Source organism: Mytilus trossulus, chromosome 1, assembly GCF_036588685.1.
Source record: "Mytilus trossulus isolate FHL-02 chromosome 1, PNRI_Mtr1.1.1.hap1, whole genome shotgun sequence".
In the NCBI taxonomy this organism is placed as follows: domain Eukaryota; kingdom Metazoa; phylum Mollusca; class Bivalvia; order Mytilida; family Mytilidae; genus Mytilus; species Mytilus trossulus.
Window position 1 is genome coordinate 32,754,715 of NC_086373.1, and position 25,187 is coordinate 32,779,901.

The following is a 25,187-nucleotide window of genomic DNA, read 5'->3' on the forward strand; positions in this document are numbered from 1 at the left end:
GTTTTTATTAAGTTACACTTGAGGTAAACTATTTTAAGAAAGCTGTGAAAATTGCATTTTTTTTTCGAATAGATAGGGATTTTGAATTGATGGTATGGCACCTTCTAACACACAGAACAATGATAAATAATTGCAACAGTAGTACACAGCTGTACCATACACATACAACAAAATAAATATACTGGTCAAATCATAAGCCGCGTAGGCTTCTCAAATTTGAAAGAGGTCCAACACAGTCACTTGAAATTCAGCACTAGAATGCATGTTATGTGTAATGCACCAATATTCAGCCAGTCCAAAGGTATACACATAAATTTAAAGCTGTTTTCGGCAATCATGGTTCGGCACCTTGCTTGATGACAACTTTAAATAATGATGAACAATAAAACCAGAATAATCTGAACATGTTTTGGTACCAACCATTAAACATCTATCAGCTATCCACAACTACCAAAAGCCATATGGTCACCTTTGTTCATTCATATTTTATCTGCATCAAAATAGTCTATGGTAGATAAAAAGTCATTTCCATCATATCCTCCTTTAATAAAATGAAACAGAATAAAAACTGAGCAATAAATCTAAATTATGGTTTAAAAGAGGAAAAAAAATAACAAAAATAACGAACTCCGTGGAAAGTTCTAAAAGGAAAGTCCTTAAGCAAAAAGTTATATCACAAAAATACTGAACTCAGAGGAAAATCCAACCGGAAAGTTCATAATCTCATGACAAAATCAAAAGACAAAACACATCAAAAACGAACGGACATGAACTTTAATATTCCTGACTTGGTACAGGCATTTTCAAATGTTGAAAATGGTGGATTAAACCTGGTTTTAAAGCACTTACTCTCTCACTTTGATTACAGTCTCATCAAATTACGTTATATTTACAATGATGCGTGAACTAAACAGACATACTAAATAAAAACGTCAAATGTCAATACCAAAAGCTTCAACACATATAACACATCAAACAAATTGATGACAACTGTCATATTCCTCACTTGATATAGTTTTTTCTTATGTAGAAAATGGTGGATTAAACCTGGTTTTATAGCTAACTAAATCTCCCATTTGTATGACAGTCGCATAAAATTCCTTTATGTTGACAACATTGTGTGAACAAAATAGACAGACATAATAGTCAAAAATGTCAAAAATAAGGGAACAGCAGTCAAAATTGTGTTAAAATCTTGATCACTACAAAAACAAGCTGCTATTTGATCGTGTTGTATCTTTTGTATATTCCCCATTTCCATTATTAGTTTTAAATATTACAATAAAGACAATTAAAAAGGCATATAGACAAAGCACATTGGCAAAAACGAAAGACAAGTATGCAAAAAATTACCATCGTACAACAACACAACGACTGAATGTACAAGTACCGAGCCACGTGAAATGGATAATGTTGCAATATTTGCATGTAATCATAACCCATTTGATTTTATAAGCAGTTGCATCACTTTTTCCTTTACATTTTTTTTTACATTTTGATAATAGCTTTTTCATACCATCCACCTATTCCATCTGTGTATTGTTTCTGTTGAGACTTTATCGCATTTTTCGAGTAGTTTGATAATGTTCTAATTGGTTTCTAGCCATTTTTACCTACTCATATTCTATAACAGAATAATTCCTGCAAGTCATCCGATGACATTTACTGTAGATGATAAAAAGAACTTAGCAAGGATTATTATCACATTGACGTCAATTGGAATTATTTCAGAAGTACAGTAAAATACTATATTGATTAAGGGTTTAGTCAGGCTTCGAGTTATCCTGAAACTTACTTCTCTAGAGGCGAAGTTACTATGGATCCTACAAAATTAGAAAATATGATGAGAGTACATACAATCTGGGTTTCTTTTCTAGTGTTTGACAGAAGAAAGTTTTTAGCACAGGTTTATGTCCTGTAAAATTGTTTCTCTTCATATGGGATATAATGTTACATGAATGCTTACAATTTTCCTTCATAAAATCATATCGAAGTCTGAATTGTTGTGTCCTCATCTTATGAAAGAGGTAAAACACCGATTTCAATTATTCCCCCATGTCTGTTTCAGCTCCTTAAGTGTATTTATGACTAGTGAATTCAATTCTTCCTTTGTCGTGTATCGGATACTAGCTTTATTCCAATTTAAACAAAATTAGACGAACTTTTATTAGTTTAATGGAATTATAATTGTGTGTTTGAAATGTCATATGAGTTAACCATCTAATTCTAATCAAGCAATTCTTATATAAATAAATGCCACTCATGTAATTAGATGCTGGTACGTATAGGATATTTTCTTAATTTCAAAATATATACAAAGATATTTAGAGTATTTCTTCTATTAGTGATTTGAAATGATTCTTGTCAAAAAGCAGCAACAAATTTAAGTCACATATTTAGTGTAAACTTTCCATGTTTGTTTTCTGTACCACTAATATACTTTGTTATAAACTTTCATGGGTATACCCATTTAATTAATTGCCATTTCTACCATCCTCTCTACCATGCTCACTGTAAGTTGAGAACCAATTTGAAAACTCTTCCAATGGATCTGTATATCCACATTTAATTAGTAAAGTAACGAGAACTTCAAGGGAAATTCAAAACGGAATGGTCTGTATAAAATGTCAATTTATTTAAACGCTGTTTTTTACAGTACCTTTAATATACTTTCTTATAACCTGTAAAACCATTTTTGAACTGACATGTCTAATAACGAAGACTCATTGAATCAGCACTTCATCATATCTACCATGTTCACAACGAGTTTAGAACCCTTCTTAAAACTCTTCCAGTAAATAAGTATGTGGATATTTAAACAATATAACAAGAACTCCAAGAGAAATTCAAAAAAGGAATGTTCTTTATAAAATGACAAAATCAAAAGCTCCTTCACATCTAACGAATATAAAATCAACTGTCCTAGTCCTGACTTGGTACAGGCATTTCCTTATGAAGAAAATTGTGAATGATTTAACCTGGTTTTATGGATGACTAAAATTCTCATTTGTATGACAGTCGAAAAGATCTAGAATTCCATTATATTGACAAAATTGTCAAAGAAATAATCCACAATGCTTTTTTATACAATAATTGCAGCATACGTTTTAAACATATTGCTTTGGGACACCATATGGCATTTTTAAGCCCCAACCGTAGCGGAAGAGGGGGAATTAATATTTCCCCTTGTCCGAATGAACGTCCAAAAGTTGGTTTCCGTTTTCTGACTTTAGTTTGCCTCAATCAAATCTATGAAAATTAGTCACACTGCTCATTGATTAACATGAATAACCGCTGAAGAATGAATTTTGGTGGGGTTACTTTTAATGGTCTAGAGTTATGTCTCTTTACAAATGGAAAATTTGCTGAATTTTGTTTTACCTATAACTTCGTTGTCGTCAAATGTTATGTCCCTTTATAACTTTATATGATATGCTAGCAGGGGGGGGGGGGGGGGGGGGGGGGGCACATTTGTGTCCCATGGACATATTTTCCATTTATGTTCATAGTGAACAAAAAGGAAAAACATGCTACACAGAAGAACAAATGATATATATGGTGGAGTCTACCATTGACAATTTATTTGTTGAATTTGAAGGTAGACTAAGACTTTTTTTTAGCAAGTTGTAGGGTATCCTATGTCGACCTGTTCTTATTTTACTATTGAACGAAATCACTTCAGTCTCACGTCAAAACAAAACAAAAATCTAAGAAGCCCGATCATTTCATTTCACATTCTGATATACTGATTATATTCTTTGCATTTATAATCCCAGCTTTTCGGATTGGGTTCTATTAATATATCATCCAGAACATGTCTCAGAGACATTTTTCGGAGACTGACAAGAAGTGCCTGTGCTCCAGAACTAGAAATTAAAGAAACAACAAAAACAGATTCTTCAACCTCAAAAAAAGAACTATACCTTGAATTTGATATAAGTGGTCATTTCAATACTAAAAATATGACAAACGCGAAGATTTTAATGCTGAAATTATCAATTGTCCCAAACCTTTGCAGTAATATAACAACTGTACCTGCATATAGGATATAAATGTCCTAACTCATTGAATTCGAGAGCTGGCAGAGTAGCTGCTACTCATGATTTATAAAACGTCCCAAGTATCCAAGCAGATTGTTGACGAGCCTAAGTTATGTCAAAAGAACGTCTCGTTCTGTTTCTCAAAAATTTCATTGGAGGATACCAAGACCTTGTTAATAAATATTCCTTATCAACTTCACGAATAATACATGATGGTATTGAAGTAGAAATGCTAGGTACTTGCTTTACTTATCATCCTAATTACGTGTTAAAGTTCCTCTTTCTGTTCGTGTATATAATTTTGACCTTTACTGTGTATTAAATTTTGTTATATATACTTATGACGTGGATCAGTACTTATTCATCCTGGCATTGTGCTGTGATCAATTTTGTGTTTTTGTCAGTCAGTTTTGCTTATGTACTTTGTCTACATGTCATTTTGTGTTTCTTTGTTTATACAGTTTTTTGTTTTTTTCTAGTGATTAAGATTATAATAGGATGTTGATTGCTGTACCCCTGTTTGACGTTTTCACCTATAATTTCTGTTTTTCTCACGCATAGAATCGGACGATTTTTTAATTACACAAGAGGAATGGTGGTATACCGGATTACAAATCAATTTTGATAGAAAAATTTTCACAGAAAGACCGAGATATGCTATTATCAAGAAGTTTATTGTAGTCAATCTGGGGTCTGTTGTTCAACTTGTCGTTAGTGCTAACGCATCGTTTAAATTTCTTAATCATTCGATTAAATTTAATCATATGATTAGTGTGTTGTTCAACTTGTCGTTAATTTTAACGCTGCGTTAAAAATGCTAAAACTGTCGTTAAACTTAATCGACCTCTTTGAGGTGTATTAAATTTTAATCATATGATTAAAGCATCCAAGATGGCTGCAGTACCAATGCAAAAATAAGTTTATCCTTGAAATATGAGATGTTTAAGATATATTTAGCTCCTTGAAAGAGATTTCAGCTATAAAAATTCCTTTCTAGAACATGCAGATAAGCAGGAAATGTATCATTGTTTGTACGGAATCTGGAGAAGCTTAGGTTTCCAATAATTTCTGTCACCGTCCTAGATATCCATGTTCTCACTGGCAATCATTTATTTCTTATCCATGGTTGGACCACATTGCACTATATTCTAGTTGATTTCTATCTAATTTGTTCGTTATGATATGCATGAAATATTTGCCACTGTCAATTTAGTAAACAGCATTAAATCGATCGTTTTATATGTGGTTGCCATCATGATATAATGATTGTTATCATGTCTCAGTTTACTACTTAGTACAGCCGTCTGATGAAAATAATATATGTTCTACTGGGCATAGGTACTTTCTTTCCCTGGAATGAGCAACAATAGTAAAGAAGAAACTGCTCACTTTTCATATAACACGAGTTTAACCCTAATAAGGGTTTTAAATGGGTTCATCTTGTTCTAGTAAGTTTTTTGTGTTATTTAATTTTTTCCATGTTCTTGTTGTTTCTTCCTGTAATAATATAGTGTATTTCTTTGTCCAAAATAAAACAAGTTGTCTTATAAAACTGTCTCATCTTTTATGGTTAGCAAATGCTGTAAGTTGATGACTTTGTCTTTAGGTAAGATACATTTATTGATCTGCTATTGTAAGGTGCCTAATCTGTGACTGGCTATGACTTATCAGTGTATTTTAACAGTAGATGTAGCAATTTCATCCATGTTTTTGTGGGGTTTATAAGTACATCCCTTTTTCTTTGCTGTGTAGTGTTTTGTGGACATGTTTTTGATCCGTTTGTCCCATTTTCTTTAGGTCATTCTTTTGTCTGTTTTTCCTTCAAAATGTGGTTATTTATTGTCCCCTTTGTATCTTCTACGCTGAACGTTGTTATCTGAATTGACAAAGCCATTATGACTATCTGATTAATTAGTTATTCAAACTTTCTACTGAAAGAGGTTTATTTTTCTTTTGTTATAAATTAGACTTATTGTTTTCTGAATTCAGCTATTTCATATTTATCATGTCAGGGAATAAATATAGTGGACTATTAGGTATCCATTTTTTTTTTTTAATTTTCCCCCTGTTGGTGCCTATATTTGCTTACATACACGCACATTATTTGGATAGTTGTTTCATTGGCTTTCATACCACATCACCTTATTTTCATATGTATGTAAAACAAGATTCTAAAGTTCAAAACCTCCATAGAGATCTATGATACAACAGAAACAAATATAAAGATTCAACAATACTTTTATTTTTTATGAATTAAATGAACACCTGACTTTTCTTTGATAAAAAGTGCAAGTTTCTTTCATGTCATGAATTGCAAATTTCTTAATTTGGCAAAACAAAAAATAGCAGCATTAAATGCTAAAATACTGATACAGTGGTTAAATAACAATTATTTGAGTTGTTCTAACCATAACTTAGAGACACACAATTTATATTCTTGTAACGCAGAATACATTTCAATGAATTTTAAGTGCAGTCTCAACCAAACAGATATTTCTAATGGTTTAAATAGGAGATTTGGAGCACACACTTTAATGTGTTATTCAGTGCATAAACTTAAAATAACCGGATTAAAAAAGGGAAAAAATGAGGAAATTCCATCTGATATAGATCTATTTTTAGATTACAAGTTCGTGACATTTCTCAATTTACAAATATTTATATTTTTTTTAAATTTGAAATAATTGTTTTTTTAGCATCAAATTGTTAACCAATAATCAAAACTGAATGTCACTTATCCTTTAGAAATCAAATTGAAATTTGAAAATTTCTGAAATAAAATATGTGTTCTTACTTCAATCAGGTTGTACAAAAAAGTAAAATTATACAATTCTTTAAAAGTTTAAAACAAGGTCGGAGACTTGTAACCAAAAAATGAAAATGTCCACTTTGTTTTTTGGACTGGATTTTACAACAGCTTGTATCGAAGTATACTGCAAAGTATTATGGGAGTAACAAAACAAAGTATAAAAATAAGAAAGAATAATAAATAAACAGAAACATAACACAAATTACTGTAACTATAGCACCTTTGGTTAGGAGAAAACTTTCAGTTTTCCCTTTGATTATAGTCTTTTACAACATTATAACAAAACATTTACACATCCATGATTGTAACGACACATATATGATTTGATTATTTACAATATTTTGAAAGCCCTTTTCAATCATATTATTTATGGTTCACAACATTACTAAACAAATGGCAAAATGAAGCTACAATGAGCACATAGTGTCCATATTAGCAGTTTTTTTTCTCATATTACTTTCCAAAAAACAGTTACTTCCCTTTCTTTAAGAGAAATCTTGAAATTTATATAATTGATAGATACAGATAAAGCTCTTCGGTTTAACATCTTTGGCTTACAACAAACTAAAAAACGAAAATTGCAAAAGATGTAAAATAAAGCTATCCGATGTTAGGCAAATAAACAAAAAAAACATAAAACTACAGTGTTTGTCTCACTTTGGTCAGAAAATTATTTGTTTTTATCAAACCGATATGTTTACCTGTATAATTTTCTTTTTTTGATAAAAAATAATTATTTACATAGTTTTCTTCTTTCAAGTTGGATATTTCATATTAAAAACATTAAAATAACAATATACGACCAATTTTAGTGATCGTATAAAAAAGATGACGCAAATTGTTACCCATATTGTTGGTTTTGGAATTCTTATCAATACAATTTCTAACAACAGTGAGACAAACAGTAGTCAAAAAAAGAATTTGGGATACAAATGTGGTAAAAAAAAAAAATTCAGTTCATTCAATACAAATGCTCAGTTTTCCAGCCATTCTACTTATAAAATCAAAATCTAAATTATCTTTTATTTTTGGTTTTTAAAGTTTCACCAGATAGTCTGCTTTAAAATCTAACACAGATACTAAGTTTCTGTTAATAAAATTAAAAGAAATTGAAGACAGAAGGATGTCTTTTTCTTGAAGTTTTCCTGAATTAAATTCTTAATATTGCAAATACTTCAGTGTTATTTAAATATCATCCAGTGGCAAATATTTCTAGCAAATCTAGGACATATTTAAAAGTAAATTTACAAGGCAGGTTTGTAAAATGAGGTTCTTAGATAAAGAAATCGAGGAATTTTGACAGCCACCGGAAACAATGTTGCCAATGGTCTGACAGAAATTTTTCTTTGAATATAGTCACCTAGAATTATTGCAAGGGTAATCTTTACATGCAGGGAGATAACTATCCCAGATAAGACATTGAAAACAGAACATTTATTTGAATGACCTTCAGTACTATTAAAGAAATTTTGACAACAACCAAGCAAAAAAAAGGTTTTGTCAGTTTTACACTGTCAACAAATATTTTATAATTAAGAAATGTGAAAACCACTGTTTCCTAAAATCAACAAATGAATGCAAGTCTGGAATTTAAAAGGTAAATAATTGGATCATGGTATGTACTAAACAGTTCTATGCATTGTTCTCAGTTTTTTGGAGGCATCTTCGCAAAAATGTGTATGCATACCTTGGTTGTAATTTTTGTACAATACTGGTAATATAGCTTACATATGACTTTAGTGATCAGACTGTTTAGAAGATGAAAACTGAATCCCATAATCATGCTAATGCAATTGGTTGTCATTTTATCACATGTTATGCATGAAAAGAAAGATACTATTTGTTTTACAGTCTCACACTTTCTGTATCAATTAATGGTATTTTCTACAGATCTTCTGACAGTAATAACACATGGACAAAGATATACAACAAAATCTATATACTGGTCAAATCTTGAGCTTCGTAGGCTTATCACAGATAGACAGAGGTCAAATGTCACATGGTAAATCCACCTCTAGAATACACATAATTTAATATGCACCAATATTCAGTCAGTCCACAAGTATACACATAAATCTAAAGCTATTCTCGGCAATTATGGTTACGGCACCTTGCTTAATGACAACTATAAATAATGTTGACAAATAGAACCGGATTATTATGACTGGTTTTGGTACAAACCATTTAGCCATTATCAGCTACGGTATGGTTCAGCACCAACTGTTACACCGTGACCACTACGACCACATGTCATATTGGTCACTTCTGTCCATTCATTTTTATCAGGATCAAAACATTCTACGGTAGATAAAAAGTCATTACCATCATAACCTCCTGCAAAAGAAAAATGAAACACATTAAGACTTGATGAATGAATCTAAATATGGTAAACATAGACTAGGAATATCATCATAACTTTACAGTTTATCATTTTATTTGTATAATTTTGTGTGTAAGTGTGCATAATATTATCAAAATTTTGCAATGTCTATATACATGTAAACATTTAGGGAGACGGATTGATATAAGGGAAACCATGTTTCCGAATCCCTATGTTATATTTTATCACTGTATTTATATGTGTATGTCATGTACATGATTTTTTGAAATAAAAATATGTTTAAAGTAAACATACAAAACCCATTAGATTTTATAAAAAATTGCATTTCTTTCATTTTTTTTTCAATTCTAATACATGTAAAAGATATTTAATAATATCAACTCATTCTGTAAATTCTTTCTGTTGAGACTTTATCTCATTTTTTAAAGATGCTTCATCATTTTCAAATTAGTTTCTAGCCATATTTTTTTTTATCTATTTATACTCTATTACAGAATAATTCCTGCAAGTCATCTGATGACATTTATCGAGGAATAGATAATTAGAACTTAGCAAGGATTATTATCACATTGACGTCAATTGGAATTATTAATTAGTGGTTTGTGAAATACGGCAAAAAAAACCAAAAAAATGCAAAAAAAACAAAAAACGTTTACAGCAGCTATTTTTCTTTTTGTTATTTCAATTTTTATGGTTTATAAATGAAATTGGGTTAACTTAGAAAGAAGTCTTAAATTGTACCTGTACTTCAAAATTGTAGAAACATTTATTCAGTTAATTTCTTTAGTACACTTTTTAAGCTGACAAAATTATATAAAACATAGACTGAAAGCATTATGTTTTTATTCAAGAAAAAAGCACCAAATAAATATCTCCTTTTCATCTGTTTTATAATCCAAATAAGTATTTTAATTTTTGCATTAAAGGTCTTTTTTATCATTAGCTTGTGTTCCAAATTATTTTGTTTTGAAGGTTAAGAAGATTTAACTGATGTTTTCTAATTTTTCTTGTTGATTCTTCTGCTTTTCAGTCCTGGTTTTATAATGATATGAAAGAAAAAATGTTGAAGCATAGATATCTGGTCCCTCATTTACAAACTTTTGATATTTTCTCAACAACTTTTAATAGACAAAGTTTTTAAAGCTTAATAAGTTAATATGTTGTCAGTTAAGAAAGAAACCAATATGATATACAGGTACATGCCAGGGTTGTAGATTATGCAATGAAAACAAACAAGATAAAAACTATATCTTACCTAAAACATAAAGCTTCCCACTTAATACACATACACTTAAAGCACTTCTGGGGCTCCTCATAGGGGCTACAAATTCCCAAGTTTTTGTACAAGTATTATATCGTTCTACTGATTTTAATTGTGAGCTGCTGTCATAACCACCGACTGCATAAATATGATTGTCCATACCAACAACACCTGAAAAAATACATATAATTGTTATTATTTCCAATAATCTTAGGGTTATAACACTTTGCATAAAACACATGTATTGTCTCTAAATAAATGTTTCATTTTCTTTTCTGTGTTTTTTTACAACATTGCAACTTTGCATGATTGAACATATTTTGTTTTATTTAGCATCAGTGAAATAACGATTCAATTAACTGTACACATCTGATATGTAAATGTATTTTGACCACAAACACATACTGGTACATTGCAACTTTGCATGATTGAACATACTTTGTTTTATTTAGCATCAGTGAAATAACGATTTAATTAACTGTACACATCTGATATGTAAATGTATTTTGAACACAAACACATACTGGTACATGTATAATGTACTTATAATGTTATCTAAGCATGCTAAGTAAGCACATCGTTGTCAACTTTTGTCATGCTTACATCTACTTTTTGAACTTCATTTAAACTTTGGTGGATAGTTGTCTAATTGGCAGTCATACCACATCAAAAATTAAGCAGTGTAAAAATTTTAATTGAATGTAACATGTTGCTCTTATACATGTTATATAGTACAACAAAGGATACCAATAATATATTGAGAGCAACAAAAAAAATGGACAGTTCCAAATCTAAATAATAAGATATAGTTTTTTGCATTGTATAAAGCCTACTGTTGCATTTTTTTTTAGTTTTTATGTAAATTACCTGCTCCACTTCTTGTTGTATTCATAGGAGGTATAGGAGACCATTCATTAACTTCAGGATCGTAACATTCAGCACTCCGTAATCTATTTGAACCATCGTAACCACCGACAGCATATAATAAACGGTTTAAAGATGCAACACCAACACCAATTCTTTTAGTTTTCATAGGATCAACGTTAGTCCAAATATCACAGTCGGGATCATACCTGAAAAATAATACAAAAATTATAACGATTTGCAAAGTGTATGAAGTTTTTAAATAGAACTTAAAATAATTGGCAGACAAGTCGAATTCTTAGTTTTAAAGACCCTTTTCTTGGTATGTTTCAGATAAATTGGGTAACTTTTATTTTTCATCATGTTTAAGGCTTTTCCTCATTGTTCCTGGTATGATTTCCGATAAATTCAGTAATTGTTCTTTTTTAAAAGGTTTTCCTTGATATGATAAGTTTGGTAACTGTACTTTTTTAAGGTTTTCAAAAAATATTTGAAATAAATAATAGGCCTTGACAGTCATGGGTCATAATAACATACTAAAATATCATACAAGTATGGAAAAATATTTCATTCATCATGTTGAAGTTGTTTCTTTTTTAACATTTATAAATATCATATAAATATTTGTTTTTCTTACAATCCTATATATCAAGTACTAGGTACTACTATGTGGAAGTGGTTACTTTACTGATTAGTATCTAAAAGTGACCTTTAAAATGACCGCCTTTATTGTCAACATAAGATTACCACAAACAATGACATGCCGAAATATTTGTGACAATTTTCCAGTACCAAAAAACCAAAAGAATACTCAGTTAATGAATTATTTATTTATTGAACTTATTAAATCATCACGATCGCTGATAAATCTGTCAAGTTTACATAAGAAACTGTTGATAGACTTATTCTAACCCAGATCCCCTGGTGGGGGATGAGACAATATCTAGATCTATAAATGTATACATTGCATTTCATAAGATCATGGTGACCATGATAATGCTCTTTTTGTCCTGAAAAAACTGGGCTATGATTTGTTCTATTTTTAGATGACATTTTATTGTTAATTTGATTTACCAATCATTTTAGGATTGTTCTGATATTATCATCATGATCATTGAACAATTTAATTAATCTCAAATTAAACTGTCATAACACTGAAACAACTTTGTAATAGCTATGTTGAAAATATCTCTTTGTACATAATTTAAAAATACTCGGAATCAAATAGAGCCAGCAACCCGACAACTTACAAGATAATTTTAAATGAATCAAGGTATACTTCTTCACCTACATGTATAAACTTCTATGTACATATAAGGAGTACAGATAAAAATAGTGCAAGAGATAAAAAAAAAAAGATTATAAATTAAAAATGATAGCTCTAGGTGAAGTTAAAGGTCAAACAGAACAAACATAATTTTGTACATTAAATATTCATGTAAAGTTTCACCTGGATGATGATGTTGCAAAATACCCACAATTAAAATCCACCCAGGATTTCATTGAAATGGATAGACCCCTATATTTCTGAGTCATTTAGACTAAATGTCAAATGTATTCATTTTCAAAGGCCATTGTGATATGTAATATACTTCTGGTTTGTCTAAATACACTGCAATACATAATACAACTGAAAAGGACCAAATAGTATTAATTCAATATTAAGGCTAATTCTTGATATGCATTGTTGATGAATTCAAAATTGGTACTTGTTTACATGACCTTCATGTATTGTACATATAATTTATTCAAATGAATTTTCTTCCTGAATTACTGGTAAATTCCAAACCAGAAATTTAGAATTCTTACTATAAAATGTCTCATTATTTAAAGTACCAAATATGTATGTGAAAGACAGCAAACACCTTTACAATAAAATGAAATCATACCAATAAAATAAATGTTTTTAAGTAACATCCTTTCGAAGTCAAAGATTTGAAGACCAAATATTTATCAGGAACTATGAATTGGCATTAAAGATAGCTCAGAAGTTGAACATATTTCCTATGCAAAATTGCCCATTCACAAACTAGTTTCCATATGAATAGTATGCTGCATAAAAAAAGGACCGTTATAAACAGCTTAATCTGTATTGGTCATGGTTTAACAATAAGAACTAGAAAAGAGTTCATCAGTGTTTTGAATATTGTTAGTGATTTTTCTGTTATTTTAATTCATTAATTGATCAAAATATTTTTGATAGAATACTGGACCTCAGAGATATTATATCATATAAGCATTACAAAAAGTTTATTAAATAGTGAGAAAATCAACAATATTGCTATAAACTTCAATGTTGTTCTGAATGTATAGCAATAAAAAATAATGAAAAAAATGACCAAGAAAAGTCTTATTTACAAGATAAATCGATGTTAATAATGTTATTATACCATTTATACTGAATTGTGTGCAACCAGTAACTTATGTCTTTTGATTGGCCACAATTAAACCAATTATGTAAAACAATATAATAAATATGCTCTAATTCCCACAACTTACTAACAACACAACACACAGCTATAAAACACTCCATGAATCAATCACCAATCACAAACAATATGTTGCCAATATTGTTTTCTAGGCATTATAGATTGTGTCGGAGTAACCTTTAGTGTTATTCAAGCTGTGCAATGCACCAGCTTTTTCTACTTTTATTAATCCCCAAAACTTGTACAAGAGAGATTTTCAAAACCAACTCACCTTTCTACAGTACAATGATGTTGCTGGCCTTGAGAGCCACCAACGGCATAAATCATATTGTCTATAACTCCTACTCCAACACGATTCCTTGGCACAGACATAGGACACTTTGTCACCCATTGTTTCCTTAAAGTATCATACATTTCTAAAGAATTACAATCCATATTGCCATCTGGAGAATTGTTTCTACCTCCAACCACATAAAAAGCACCTTTTACAATACATGCACTTAATCCACTTCTCGGTTTCGGTAAATCTGGCAAACGATTCCATTGTTTTGTACATGTGTTATAATATTCAAAATTACTAAGGGACTGTCTTAGATAACCACCAGCAGTGTATATAACTAGAGGTGAACACGGTTTTCTTGGTTTTTCGGGTATTGACTGATGTAATTTTAGTCCTTGAAAAATTTTAGTCAAGTATTCCTGACATTGAGGCATTTTCTTTAAAACTTTACAATTGTTTAATTGTTTTTCTAAGAAATGAGGGGCTAAGAAATGACAACGAACAGCATAAAGTAATCCCTCTAATTTGCAAGCACGCTTCTCTAAGTCATGTTGCACCCATCGTATCACAGCATCAAAAACTTCAGATTCACACCGAATATTTAATTCATCATGTTTTATGAAACTTATTAATTGGCAAGGATTTAACGTCAAAAACTCATCACAACGTACAACTTCTGAGAAATTTTTGAAAATAAATTCCCGAGCTTTTGTTTCAAGTTCATGGCACCCATGTTCACTAGCAAAATCTGCTATTCCAATACAGTTACTAGGATCTAACTGATGTTCTAAAAATACACTACATGCTTCCACAACATGGTTCATTTGAAACATTGTAGCGGCCGGTAATAAGTAGCACACATTCCTTTCATTTACACGAACTTCAGCAGTGTATGCAAACTCTATTAACACTGCAAGTGTACATGCAGTTATTCCATGAAGAGGAATCGTGGTCATGCCTTCTTCCTTCATACCACCGGTAAACATTGCACGAAAATAGGGACTAGCTGCAGCTAACACAATTTTATGAGCTAAATATTTGTCTTCCCCGACAACTAATGTCACATCACATAATTTAGTTAAGAGTCTTAAAGTACTCATAACATCCAATGCTTCTTTTGGATGTTTCATTATGGTAAAGTTCATGCTACCATCAGCAGGTTTTTCTGTTGTCAATGGTTGTATCCTATAACAGGAAGAACTGTCTGTTTTCATCTTCGACTCATAAACTTCCTCGGCAGACATTTTGGATGTTTTTGTTATCGTCGATACTAAACTGGATCCAACATACTAATATCAGAATATTTATACTTAGAGAATGTCTTGTATTGGAAATGACAGAACCTGAAAATAGACAAAAGAAGTATAAATTTATTTTTCTGCACTTAAATGTCTTTCAGCTAAATTCTGATGACTAGCAAATAATTCTTACCATGATAGCTATTTAATGTCCAGTGGCAAGTATTACATACATATCAAGCTGAAAACACATCATTGTGATATGAATATGAACCCTTCTCTGTACAAGACTGACATACTGAGCAAGATTGCATGCTTGCCAATAGCATTATTCATTTTTAAAAGCTGTCATTAAAATACAACTGACCAGCTGCAAAAAAATATGAATGAGGTTGGGAGTGTTTCTTCTCCCAAAAAAAATCAACAATAACAAATTGTAATTCATCAAAAAAACCTGTAATAAATCATCATATGTTACTAAACATTTTATATCAAAAGACAATATGACTTTATTGTTTCACATCTAAATTGAATAGTACATTAAAAATAAAACAACCCTAAAAGGGTCTTTTAGTTAAGCGCTTAAAATACTTATTTACCTCAGTGAATAGAAACTAATTTTCTATTAAGACTGATTGAAAGGCATGAAAAACTATTTCACCTTCTGACTTCACAATGACAATGCAGAAAAATATAATCCATTTTATTTATAATGAATTCCTTAAATAAAACACGAGAAAAGTCAGCAAGTCAGCGTTAATTAACATGTTTCAGCTGAGATATCAACAACACTCCTGAATATTTGTCCTACATATCTATCTTCCCTAATTTAAAAACTCATCTTAAAAAATTCATACTTATAAATCCGTATTATATCATTTCAGGAAAGTTTCCTGACAATGATCCTAATTGACAACTTTTACAAAGAATATTCCACCTACATTATATCATAAAAAAACAATACTGATGATGCTGTCGATCTGTACTCTTACTGAAATCCTTAGTCATTCTAATTATTATCATTATTGATTCCTTGATGTATGTATCTGTTATATTAATATTTATCTATATCATTATGCTTTCCCATATATTCACCTGTTATGATTGCTTCATGACGTTAATCGTTAATCGTAATCAGCAGTTCTTATAACTGCAAGTCATCAGCAACATACGTAATTAGGGACACATGCCAATATTGCTTTCAATTTCAATCAATCAATTGCATAAACAAAAACAAAAAAGAAACTTACATATATAGAAAATGTTGAAGTATAAAAAAGCAAAGGAACCTGATGTGTATTTTTAGCTATGAGTTGATAGAAAAGGTGGTGCTACGTAAAGATGATTGAAACAGCAATCCTATAACATAATTATGTCCCCCCCTATTTTTTAAAATTTTCTTTTAAATCCCCAAAACTGAGGTTCAAACTCAACATGGTTTACCAATATAATTTCCCCTAATGAGTCAGTGAAAGTTATTTCAACAGGGAATAGATATAAGCCTTTTAAAATCTCACAAAATATTGTTATTCTTACATACATTTTTGATCTACACGTATTTAAAGCTGAACTGTTATAAGCCTTTTATTATAAAATCGAACTATTATTATTCTATGATATATTTTTGATCTACATGTATTTAAAATATGAATGTATGGTAAACAACATTCCAACACTAACCAAATTTGCATTGTTTTGTACAAGAACTATTGTTTAATGGTAACTTGAAGTCTCATGAACTTTTTGGCCTATCATGTGCCATATAACTTATTTGAAGTACTATCGTTGGGTAGCTGTCTCGTTGACATATACCCTACGGTGTTTATTCATTATGAATTTCATTAGGAGTATCATATCACATTTAAATCTATAGACAAACACAAACTTAAATTACTCTGTAGAAATTCTCATACTGACAACATCTAAGACCTTTAATTGGCATTGTCTTTTGTCCAAATTATTACAATTGTATATCATGTGGTTATTTTTATCTCTTAAACTATTTGAATATTAAAGTTTATAAGTTGGAAATGAAATAATGTAAGCTTTGAAAAAATAGCTGAATCACAGTGCAATGTTTTAATGTGATCACCAAATTAAAATGTCACCATGCGATGTATCATCTTTAACATTCAAACAATTTTTGGTATTTATAAGGAGGACAAAAATGTATGCGAGAAGTCTATATTAAATATTAAATGGCAAATTTACAGTAAATGGCGGTGATATAAAACTCTATGTAAAACATACTGTGGATTCATTTATTTTCGTGGATATCAATTTTCGTGGATTGAAGAAAACTTGCATATTCGTGGATACTTGATTTCGTGGTTAAGCCAATCTCTGTATACAAAGCCTATTGAAAATATGACATTCGTTGAACATTTAAATTCGTGGTTCACTTGTACCCACGAAACCCATGAAAATTGGTATACAACGAATAATAATGAATCCACAGTATTCTATCAGTATCACAGTAATTTCGTAAAGCAAACAACAATCAATGAATCGTTAAAAGTAATAACCTAGATCTCAGCTTCAACAAAGTTAATCTTATCATGCTTTTAGTTATTCATAGCAAGAATACCAAACTTTTCAAAAGTATTCTCCAGATGGTTTTTATTTAAACAGTGCATCAAATATAATTTTAATCCAGAACAAATTTTTAGAGACAATTAATAAATATTGATAAACACTTTTTCAAGAGTTAGTTTGTTATAGGTGTATATCAAAAAATTTGAATGACCATTGATCCCATCTAAATCATAACAGATAAAATAACGTTGATTCAGAGTACTAAGGTACAAAAACAATTTGCTAAAATATACTTTTTTTCTCATTAGAAGTTGCACAAAGCTTAAGCTGCAATGGATAAATTAAACTGAATTTTCTATTCTTACTTTCTCTACCTCTTAAACAGAATGCAGTAAATCCCATATCTCAGAGCCACTTTTACTTAGTAACTAGAAATTGCTTATTTTTATCCAGAAGTGACAAAAATATAGCCCAAGATAACTTGATTTAAAAAAAAATTCAATGTTCTTTAGTAAAAATGGTTTCTTTTTTACAGTGATTATTTTAAAGGAGTGGAGGTTTGTCTATCATTACACTTACATCCATAATTATCTAATGTACATGGAAATACATACCGGTATAAATCTTCAATAAATATGCAAAATTTTAAACAATCTTTAATAAAAAATCCTTTTAAATGTTATATAACTGATAAAACATCCTGAAAGTATAACTTAAGAAAAATTTAATAACTGAAATAGTACAGCTCGTATCGACTCATAATAAAAATAATTCCCTTAAGCTTCCAATTCAGTAAATGTGTCACAACAAAATTAGTTTCATACTTAATTACCTTTTAAGTGAATAAAATCCATTTCTGTTTTCCAGAGAAATATAAAATTTCTCTTTGCACCTGAATATCCATGTTATCACAAATATAACAACTATTATTATAGATTAAAACCATTTTTAGTTAATTCGGAAAAAGTCTTGACACTCACTAGTAGTATAATCTTGGTGAAAATCGCTACCCGTAAAGTTGATATCACATGATCATTTAAATGTCCTACGTATTGTATTGAATGAAATAGCATTTTTTTTCCAAGAGTGGTAATTGTAACAGGTAGTGCTTGGTAGAGTTGCAAGAGATTCAGACTACCATGTTTTATTATGGGGGATTATCTCGGAAAACCTCATTAAAATTAAGCTTATTGGATTAGTAACACTGCTGAGTTTTTCTGATGGCCTTTTATGAATATCCTTACTGTTCATATTTTTGCTACCTGGTCAGTATATGACCTCCAATATTATTTCGGTCAAACCTGGCTAAAGGACAATTGACCAAAAACAAAATAGGAAGAGAAACTGAAAGAGGACAATAATGGGTCATAGTATGAGATAAACTAATCCTGAGTACTTTCAGAACATTGACAAACTATACATGATACTGAATAATGTATAAGATCCTTGCAGAATATTCATCTTTCAAAGTATACTCTTAAGTTCAGTTCAATAATTCATTTAAGCAATAATTCAATTTTTGCAAAATACATTTGATGATATATAAATTCAAGTTGAATTAAACATTTCATTTTAGAAAGCTATGGTCATTTATAATAATTAATCATGTCATATATAATCAATGTTTTAAAATAAACATTGTATTTTTTAAACTAAAATTTATCTTACTGTGAGTATTCGGCATGATGGCAAGATATCACTTTGTAGCATGCTCACATCCAATATAAAACAAAACATGCTATATGTGTCCTCCTACTAAAAAGTGCATGTCATTTTCTATGCATGATTGAACAGTTCAATATAAATGGTCAAATTTAAATGGTTTTGCTGAGTCACAAAGGTAAACTGGACAGAGGTGATACAATAGTATATAATCTCTAGTCAACATTATAAAGCAATTTTACCTGGGAAAATTACATGGTTAATCAGTTAATCAAACAGATGGTCTTTCCAAAGTCAAACAATGACTCAGCAAAAAATCATAACTGTCCACTAATGTTTTATTCATATTATTCTTCAAATTAAAATGTTCATTAAAATTCATGTTTCATATATCTATATGTTACATGTATTATATCAAACCGAAAATCAGTACTAACTATATGTCAGCAGTTCATTTGTTTATTTTCAGGAGTTGAGGTACAAATAAATTAGCATATCATTTATAATTGAATTTGTATATCAACTTAATTTATTAGTCTTTGCATGCCTTGTCATCTCACGTTAGAATGGTAGGAAATTGGACAAACAGAGAACGCATGTTTAGAATCTTTCCATCAAAGAGAAGGGTTCTTTTAGTTGGTTCAACTGTAATACATCTACAGATAAGGACTACCTCTCTTTTGCATTTATTCACTTCTTCAAATTTTATTTATGTAAATATTAACTGTAAGATTTTTATTCATGCAAATATTAAATGTAAGATTTTTATTCATGTAAACATTAACTGTAAGATTTTTATTCATGTAAATATTAACTGTAAGATGAAAAAAATATCTTTCTCTATTTGGTCTGAAGCACTTATTCTAGATGGACCATCATAGGAACTCTCAAACCAATGAATTTGGAACCCAAAGATGTCCAAGTACTTGAATACATAAAAAGCTTAAACACAGGGGTGGATCCAGGCATTTAAAAAAGGGGGGTTCCCAACCTAGGACAAAGGGGGGGTCCCAACTATATGTTTCCATTCAAATGCATTAATCGTCCCAAAAAAGGGGGGTTCCAACCCCCGTAACCCTCCCCCTGGATCTGCCACTGAAACATGACCAAGAGGGACATAAAAAGAAGAGCCAAATCCATCTAAGATCAACTTTGTCTGAGGATGTTATAATGAGAATTTGTTTTAAGAAAGAAACCTCTCCTCTGAGAACAAAGTACTATAGTATGAACATTAGACATTTCTCCATCTAAGTTCAACTTTATCTGAGGGAGTTATATTAATAAGGTTAAAAAATTTGCCAGAATGAAACCTCTCCTCTAAATGTACTATCACAATTGGACAGGACATTGAACCTAAGATGAACAAACAAGGAACAAACAACTATTTAGTAAGATTTGCACACTGATGATGGATGACGAGGCAATAAAAACATTGCCTGACATCAATATTGAACAAATGGTATCGATTTAATCAAATTTGCATCATCATCAAACACATTTACCTGTTCACAGGTATATAGCAAATCGTCAGAAATCATCAAGCTAAAATCCATTAAAACTCCTGTCATTTTGTTTTTAAAAAGATCAATTTCACAAACAATACAGAAATGACAAGATTAAAGTCTATAGAAAATTGTGATGATCTCTTAAAGATTGTAATCAAAGAACAATGGTAGTAGATTATATTTCCAGAGAAAATGGCAGATAATGACTCAGCTGTTTTTAAATGTAGCAATTCTTCCTTCTATGGTGGTTATTTTCACATGGCTATCTTAACTGTGTATTCTTTACGTTAGATTTATGACAAAAATTTGATACAAATCTTAGTGATGGTTCACACTGATAGATAGTATTATATCAAATGTTAAATATCCATATATAATTAATTGTTCTACCTCCAATCTTGATTTAAAAATGTACATCCAGACATATTACAACGAGACCTTCAGGGCAAAGTATTATTTTTCAAAAACAACTTGTAAATAAACTGTTAAAACACAGATTTGTACCAGATATCTTTGTCATTGGTAGGGGATGTGATATGTTTTTTTAGTATTACAAAGCCGATATAAAACACATTAATCTTATAAGTCAATTCTAAAAAGTTTATCTTTTATAACAATAATAAATAGAGACACAGGATTTTAGTTTAATATCCTTTGTAATAATAATGATTGCAGGCATCGAAAATATTTTGGGGATGCATTTTCTAATTTCGTGTAATTTCATTTTTCTATATATAAAACGCAACCACTGCTATAACCAAAACCTTCTAAAAATCTACATAAACAATACAAATAAATCCCTTTTCAATTTCTGCAGTTTTAATCTATTAAAATTTTCAAAATATTTTTTTTTTTTTTAATCTGCATGTAATGCAACTATCGATCTTTTTTGGTAAAAGTATGTTTATTTGACTTCCTATTGACGATTTACCTATGTGAACGTGACTACAGACGGTTAAAGAATGTTGTACAATTACAGGTATGAGGTCAGCAAACCACAAAAATAAAAGTATTATAAGTGGGTCATAATAGATATACATTTTCATTTCGCTGAGTAACACGCATGCCCAGTTGAAGGTAAACGTGAGAGAGAATTTCTACCTGAGTAACCACCATTCACTACAATCCAGACTTTTATAGTATATCATAGGTGAAATTAATCAATGAAATGTACTACAATCAAAATGAACTCAATGACAATTTCTCTACGTAAATAAAACAATAATCAATCCTAGTTCTTTTCGTTAAAACTTTTAATATTAAAGGTTATCTTACAAATAATCACAATATCAGCATTATATTGAAAAACAGCTGACAAATATTGGAAAAAAATCATATTTGTTTTCAATCAGTTTTGTAAATTATTAATAATTCATATCTTTTCAAAGTCAGATGAATTTTTGTTGAAATAAACAAATAAAAATGCTGGACTAAATGTTTACAAGAATAAAAAGACCTTTCATAGGACATGTATGAAGATAAAGCCCTAAGGCTTGAAACACCAAATAAAATTTATATTCTAAAATTATACTTTTTTCAGGTAATAGTATGCATTTTTATCTCTGTGTCCTTGACAGGTACAAAAATACAAAACTGCAACATAATCCTTATTATTTATTAGGACTGTCATAACCACACAACTATGACTTAGCTTAATATATTTTAACTGCGCACTGCACTGCATAATAATATTTTATTCAAATTTGCAATTGAACTTGCTGTACTTTCAAATATTATAGATACAATAAAATTGATAATGGAAATGGGGAATGTGTCAAAAAGACAACAACCCGACCAAAGAATAGAAAACAACTGAAGTCCACCAATTGGTCTTCAATAGTTAGAAAAACCTGCACCCTGAGGTGTGGTTCAGCTGGACCCTTAACAAAAATGTGTAATAGTTCAGTGATAATCCATGTCATACTAAACTCCGAAATATATAAAAGAAACTTAAATTCAAAATCATACAAAGGTTGGAGGCTCTTGACAGGCGCAAAAATGCAGCAGGGTAAAACATGTTTATTGAGATCTCAACCCTCCCCCTTTACCTCTAGCAAATTAATTATTATTTATTAGTACATTCATAATCACACTGCCATGGTATAGCTTAATATATTTTGTCTGCCCACTGCAATGCATTATTTCATAGCTTGATATTGTTTCATTTAAATTTACAACTGAACTTTCTGTACTTTCAAAGATTATAGATACAATGTACATTTTTAACCTTATTTTTATGAGTCTTGATCACTTGTCTTATTATTCTTTTGAAAAAAACACTTTTTGAAAATGTACAATGTAAAACATGTATATGTAACTCAAATCCGTCAGTAGTGAATTGGTCGTAAGTAATGTAATTTCTATTAAATGCACTTAAAATGGCAAAAAAATTTATATGAGGACCAAAGTTCATGCAAATGTTAGAATATAATGTATGACTGCTATTTTTGATTGATGAAAAATACAAATGTTTTGCTTTCATGATATACAATGTAAAAATTCTAGAGTAAATATGCTTTTCACGAACAATACTACCAAGGTAGATGGTATGTCTGCTACTTCCTTTACAGGAATCGTAGTAAACAACAGTATTTCCTTTCGAACCAGCCTTTCAGACTCCTTGGACATAAGCACATTTTACATTTATAAACTTCAATTGTATTAATCCTATGGAGAACAATGTATGTTGAAAAAATTCATACCAATGTCAATTAAAGTTGAAAAAATAATTTCGGCTAAGGAAAATTTATATAATCTTTCTTATATTGGCAGAGGGCCGCAGAATTTAACCTTAAAATTTCATCAATAAAAAAACTTAACCAGAGCAGCACATCAATCTATTAAATCAAATCTTAAAAAAGTTTGATCAAGTGTTATGAAAACAAACTGGTGATGCAAAAATTATACATCTGATAAGGGCATAAAACACCTTTACATAATTACTAATTAATATATATCCCTATTAAAATCATTGAAGAGTGACTTGTCGTGGTTGACTTGAATATTTAAATGTAAGTCTTACATTCCAAAGACTTTGTCACTCACGTTCACCTTCATGACTCGGCAATTCTTCGTCTTTCTGCTTTTTCATGTATATCATAAGGTGTTCTCATTGATGATATTACATTTCTTACTTCCTTTAAAGAAATCATAATAATCAAGTCATATATCTTAATATCTAGTTTTTTTTTATGTTTATGGGCATTAACTTTTTATAAATCTATAAATAAATTCAATGATTTACTTGATAAGATAAGTATTCTTATATAAATAAGAGGAGATTTAGGGTATTATTATTATTTTATGTATAAATCTAAAAAAAGACAGCATCCTTACATAAATAATTAAAATATATCTTCTGCTTATATATGAATTTTTAAAATTTTAAAAATCCCCACTTTGATATGTTTAGAAGAAAAAAGATAAATCAGATTTCCTTCCATTGCCTTTGGAAAGTTCCCTTTTGGTGTTTAGATAAACCACAAAGCAATATCACCATCAATGTACATCATACAAAGAATATACATTTCAAAGTTTCCCTCCTTTTGTTGAAGCCATCTGCATGATACCTGATAGCCTTAATATCAAAACAGAAACACATATTTTAATGTAGCCTATAGCTGCATGTATAATATCATACAACACCTGATGTTTGCACACGAATTGCATTTAAAATATAAAGCAGTTTCAAAAATAATTTACATGTAAAGTATTTTCAAACTAAACAAAGGTGACAACAATTACAGCTGATACAAAAACAATCAAGCTAGGGCTTTCTTGATGCTCATTTTTTAACAAGCTAAACTCTGAGCTATTAATAGAAAATCTATTTTTAACATCATTTTTTTACAGACCTTGCAAAGAATCTATTCCAAATGGATAAAAAATACAAGTGATAAGTTTTACCGTCTTTTGCGCAATATTTATGTTGCCCTTTAGATGACTTTACAAATGTATTTCCATACTTGTGTTGTTGGGTTGTCGCATTGCAATATTCTTATCAATTGTTTAGTTTGCAACATGCTCTCAGCCTAATATATGCAAAATAGAAATTAAAATGGTAAAAAAATTGTTACAGGGTATAAACAGACAAAAAAACATATGTATGCTACTAGCGAAATATAGCTGAACTTGATGACATTTGTAAGCATATACATAGATAAATGATGCATAATTAGTATACATTTATACATAGTTCAAGGTCAACTTAATGATTTTTTAAG

At 30.0% G+C, this 25,187-nt stretch overlaps 1 protein-coding gene across 6 annotated transcripts in view; it reads right to left on the reverse strand.

Moving 5' to 3' along the window:
- Positions 1 to 6,262: 6,262 nt before the first annotated feature.
- The window catches only part of LOC134721892 (kelch-like ECH-associated protein 1), a 29,249-nt gene continuing 10,324 nt past the window's right edge, over positions 6,263 to 25,187 (reverse strand). For 3 of the 6 annotated variants that reach the window (XM_063585176.1, XM_063585194.1, XM_063585202.1), the window contains exons 2-5: positions 14,016 to 15,367; positions 11,319 to 11,524; positions 10,446 to 10,622; positions 6,263 to 9,183 (exon numbers count right to left, since the gene is read on the reverse strand). In XM_063585176.1, coding sequence (XP_063441246.1) covers positions 9,044 to 9,183; positions 10,446 to 10,622; positions 11,319 to 11,524; positions 14,016 to 15,268 — 1,776 coding nt within the window. In that variant the 5' untranslated portion in view covers positions 15,269 to 15,367 and the 3' untranslated portion in view covers positions 6,263 to 9,043. Of the gene's footprint in view, positions 9,184 to 10,445; positions 10,623 to 11,318; positions 11,525 to 14,015; positions 15,368 to 15,861; positions 15,887 to 18,629; positions 18,838 to 19,465; positions 19,651 to 25,187 lie in introns of those variants that run through there. The other 3 variants (XM_063585167.1, XM_063585185.1, XM_063585212.1) reach the window with 3 other exon arrangements.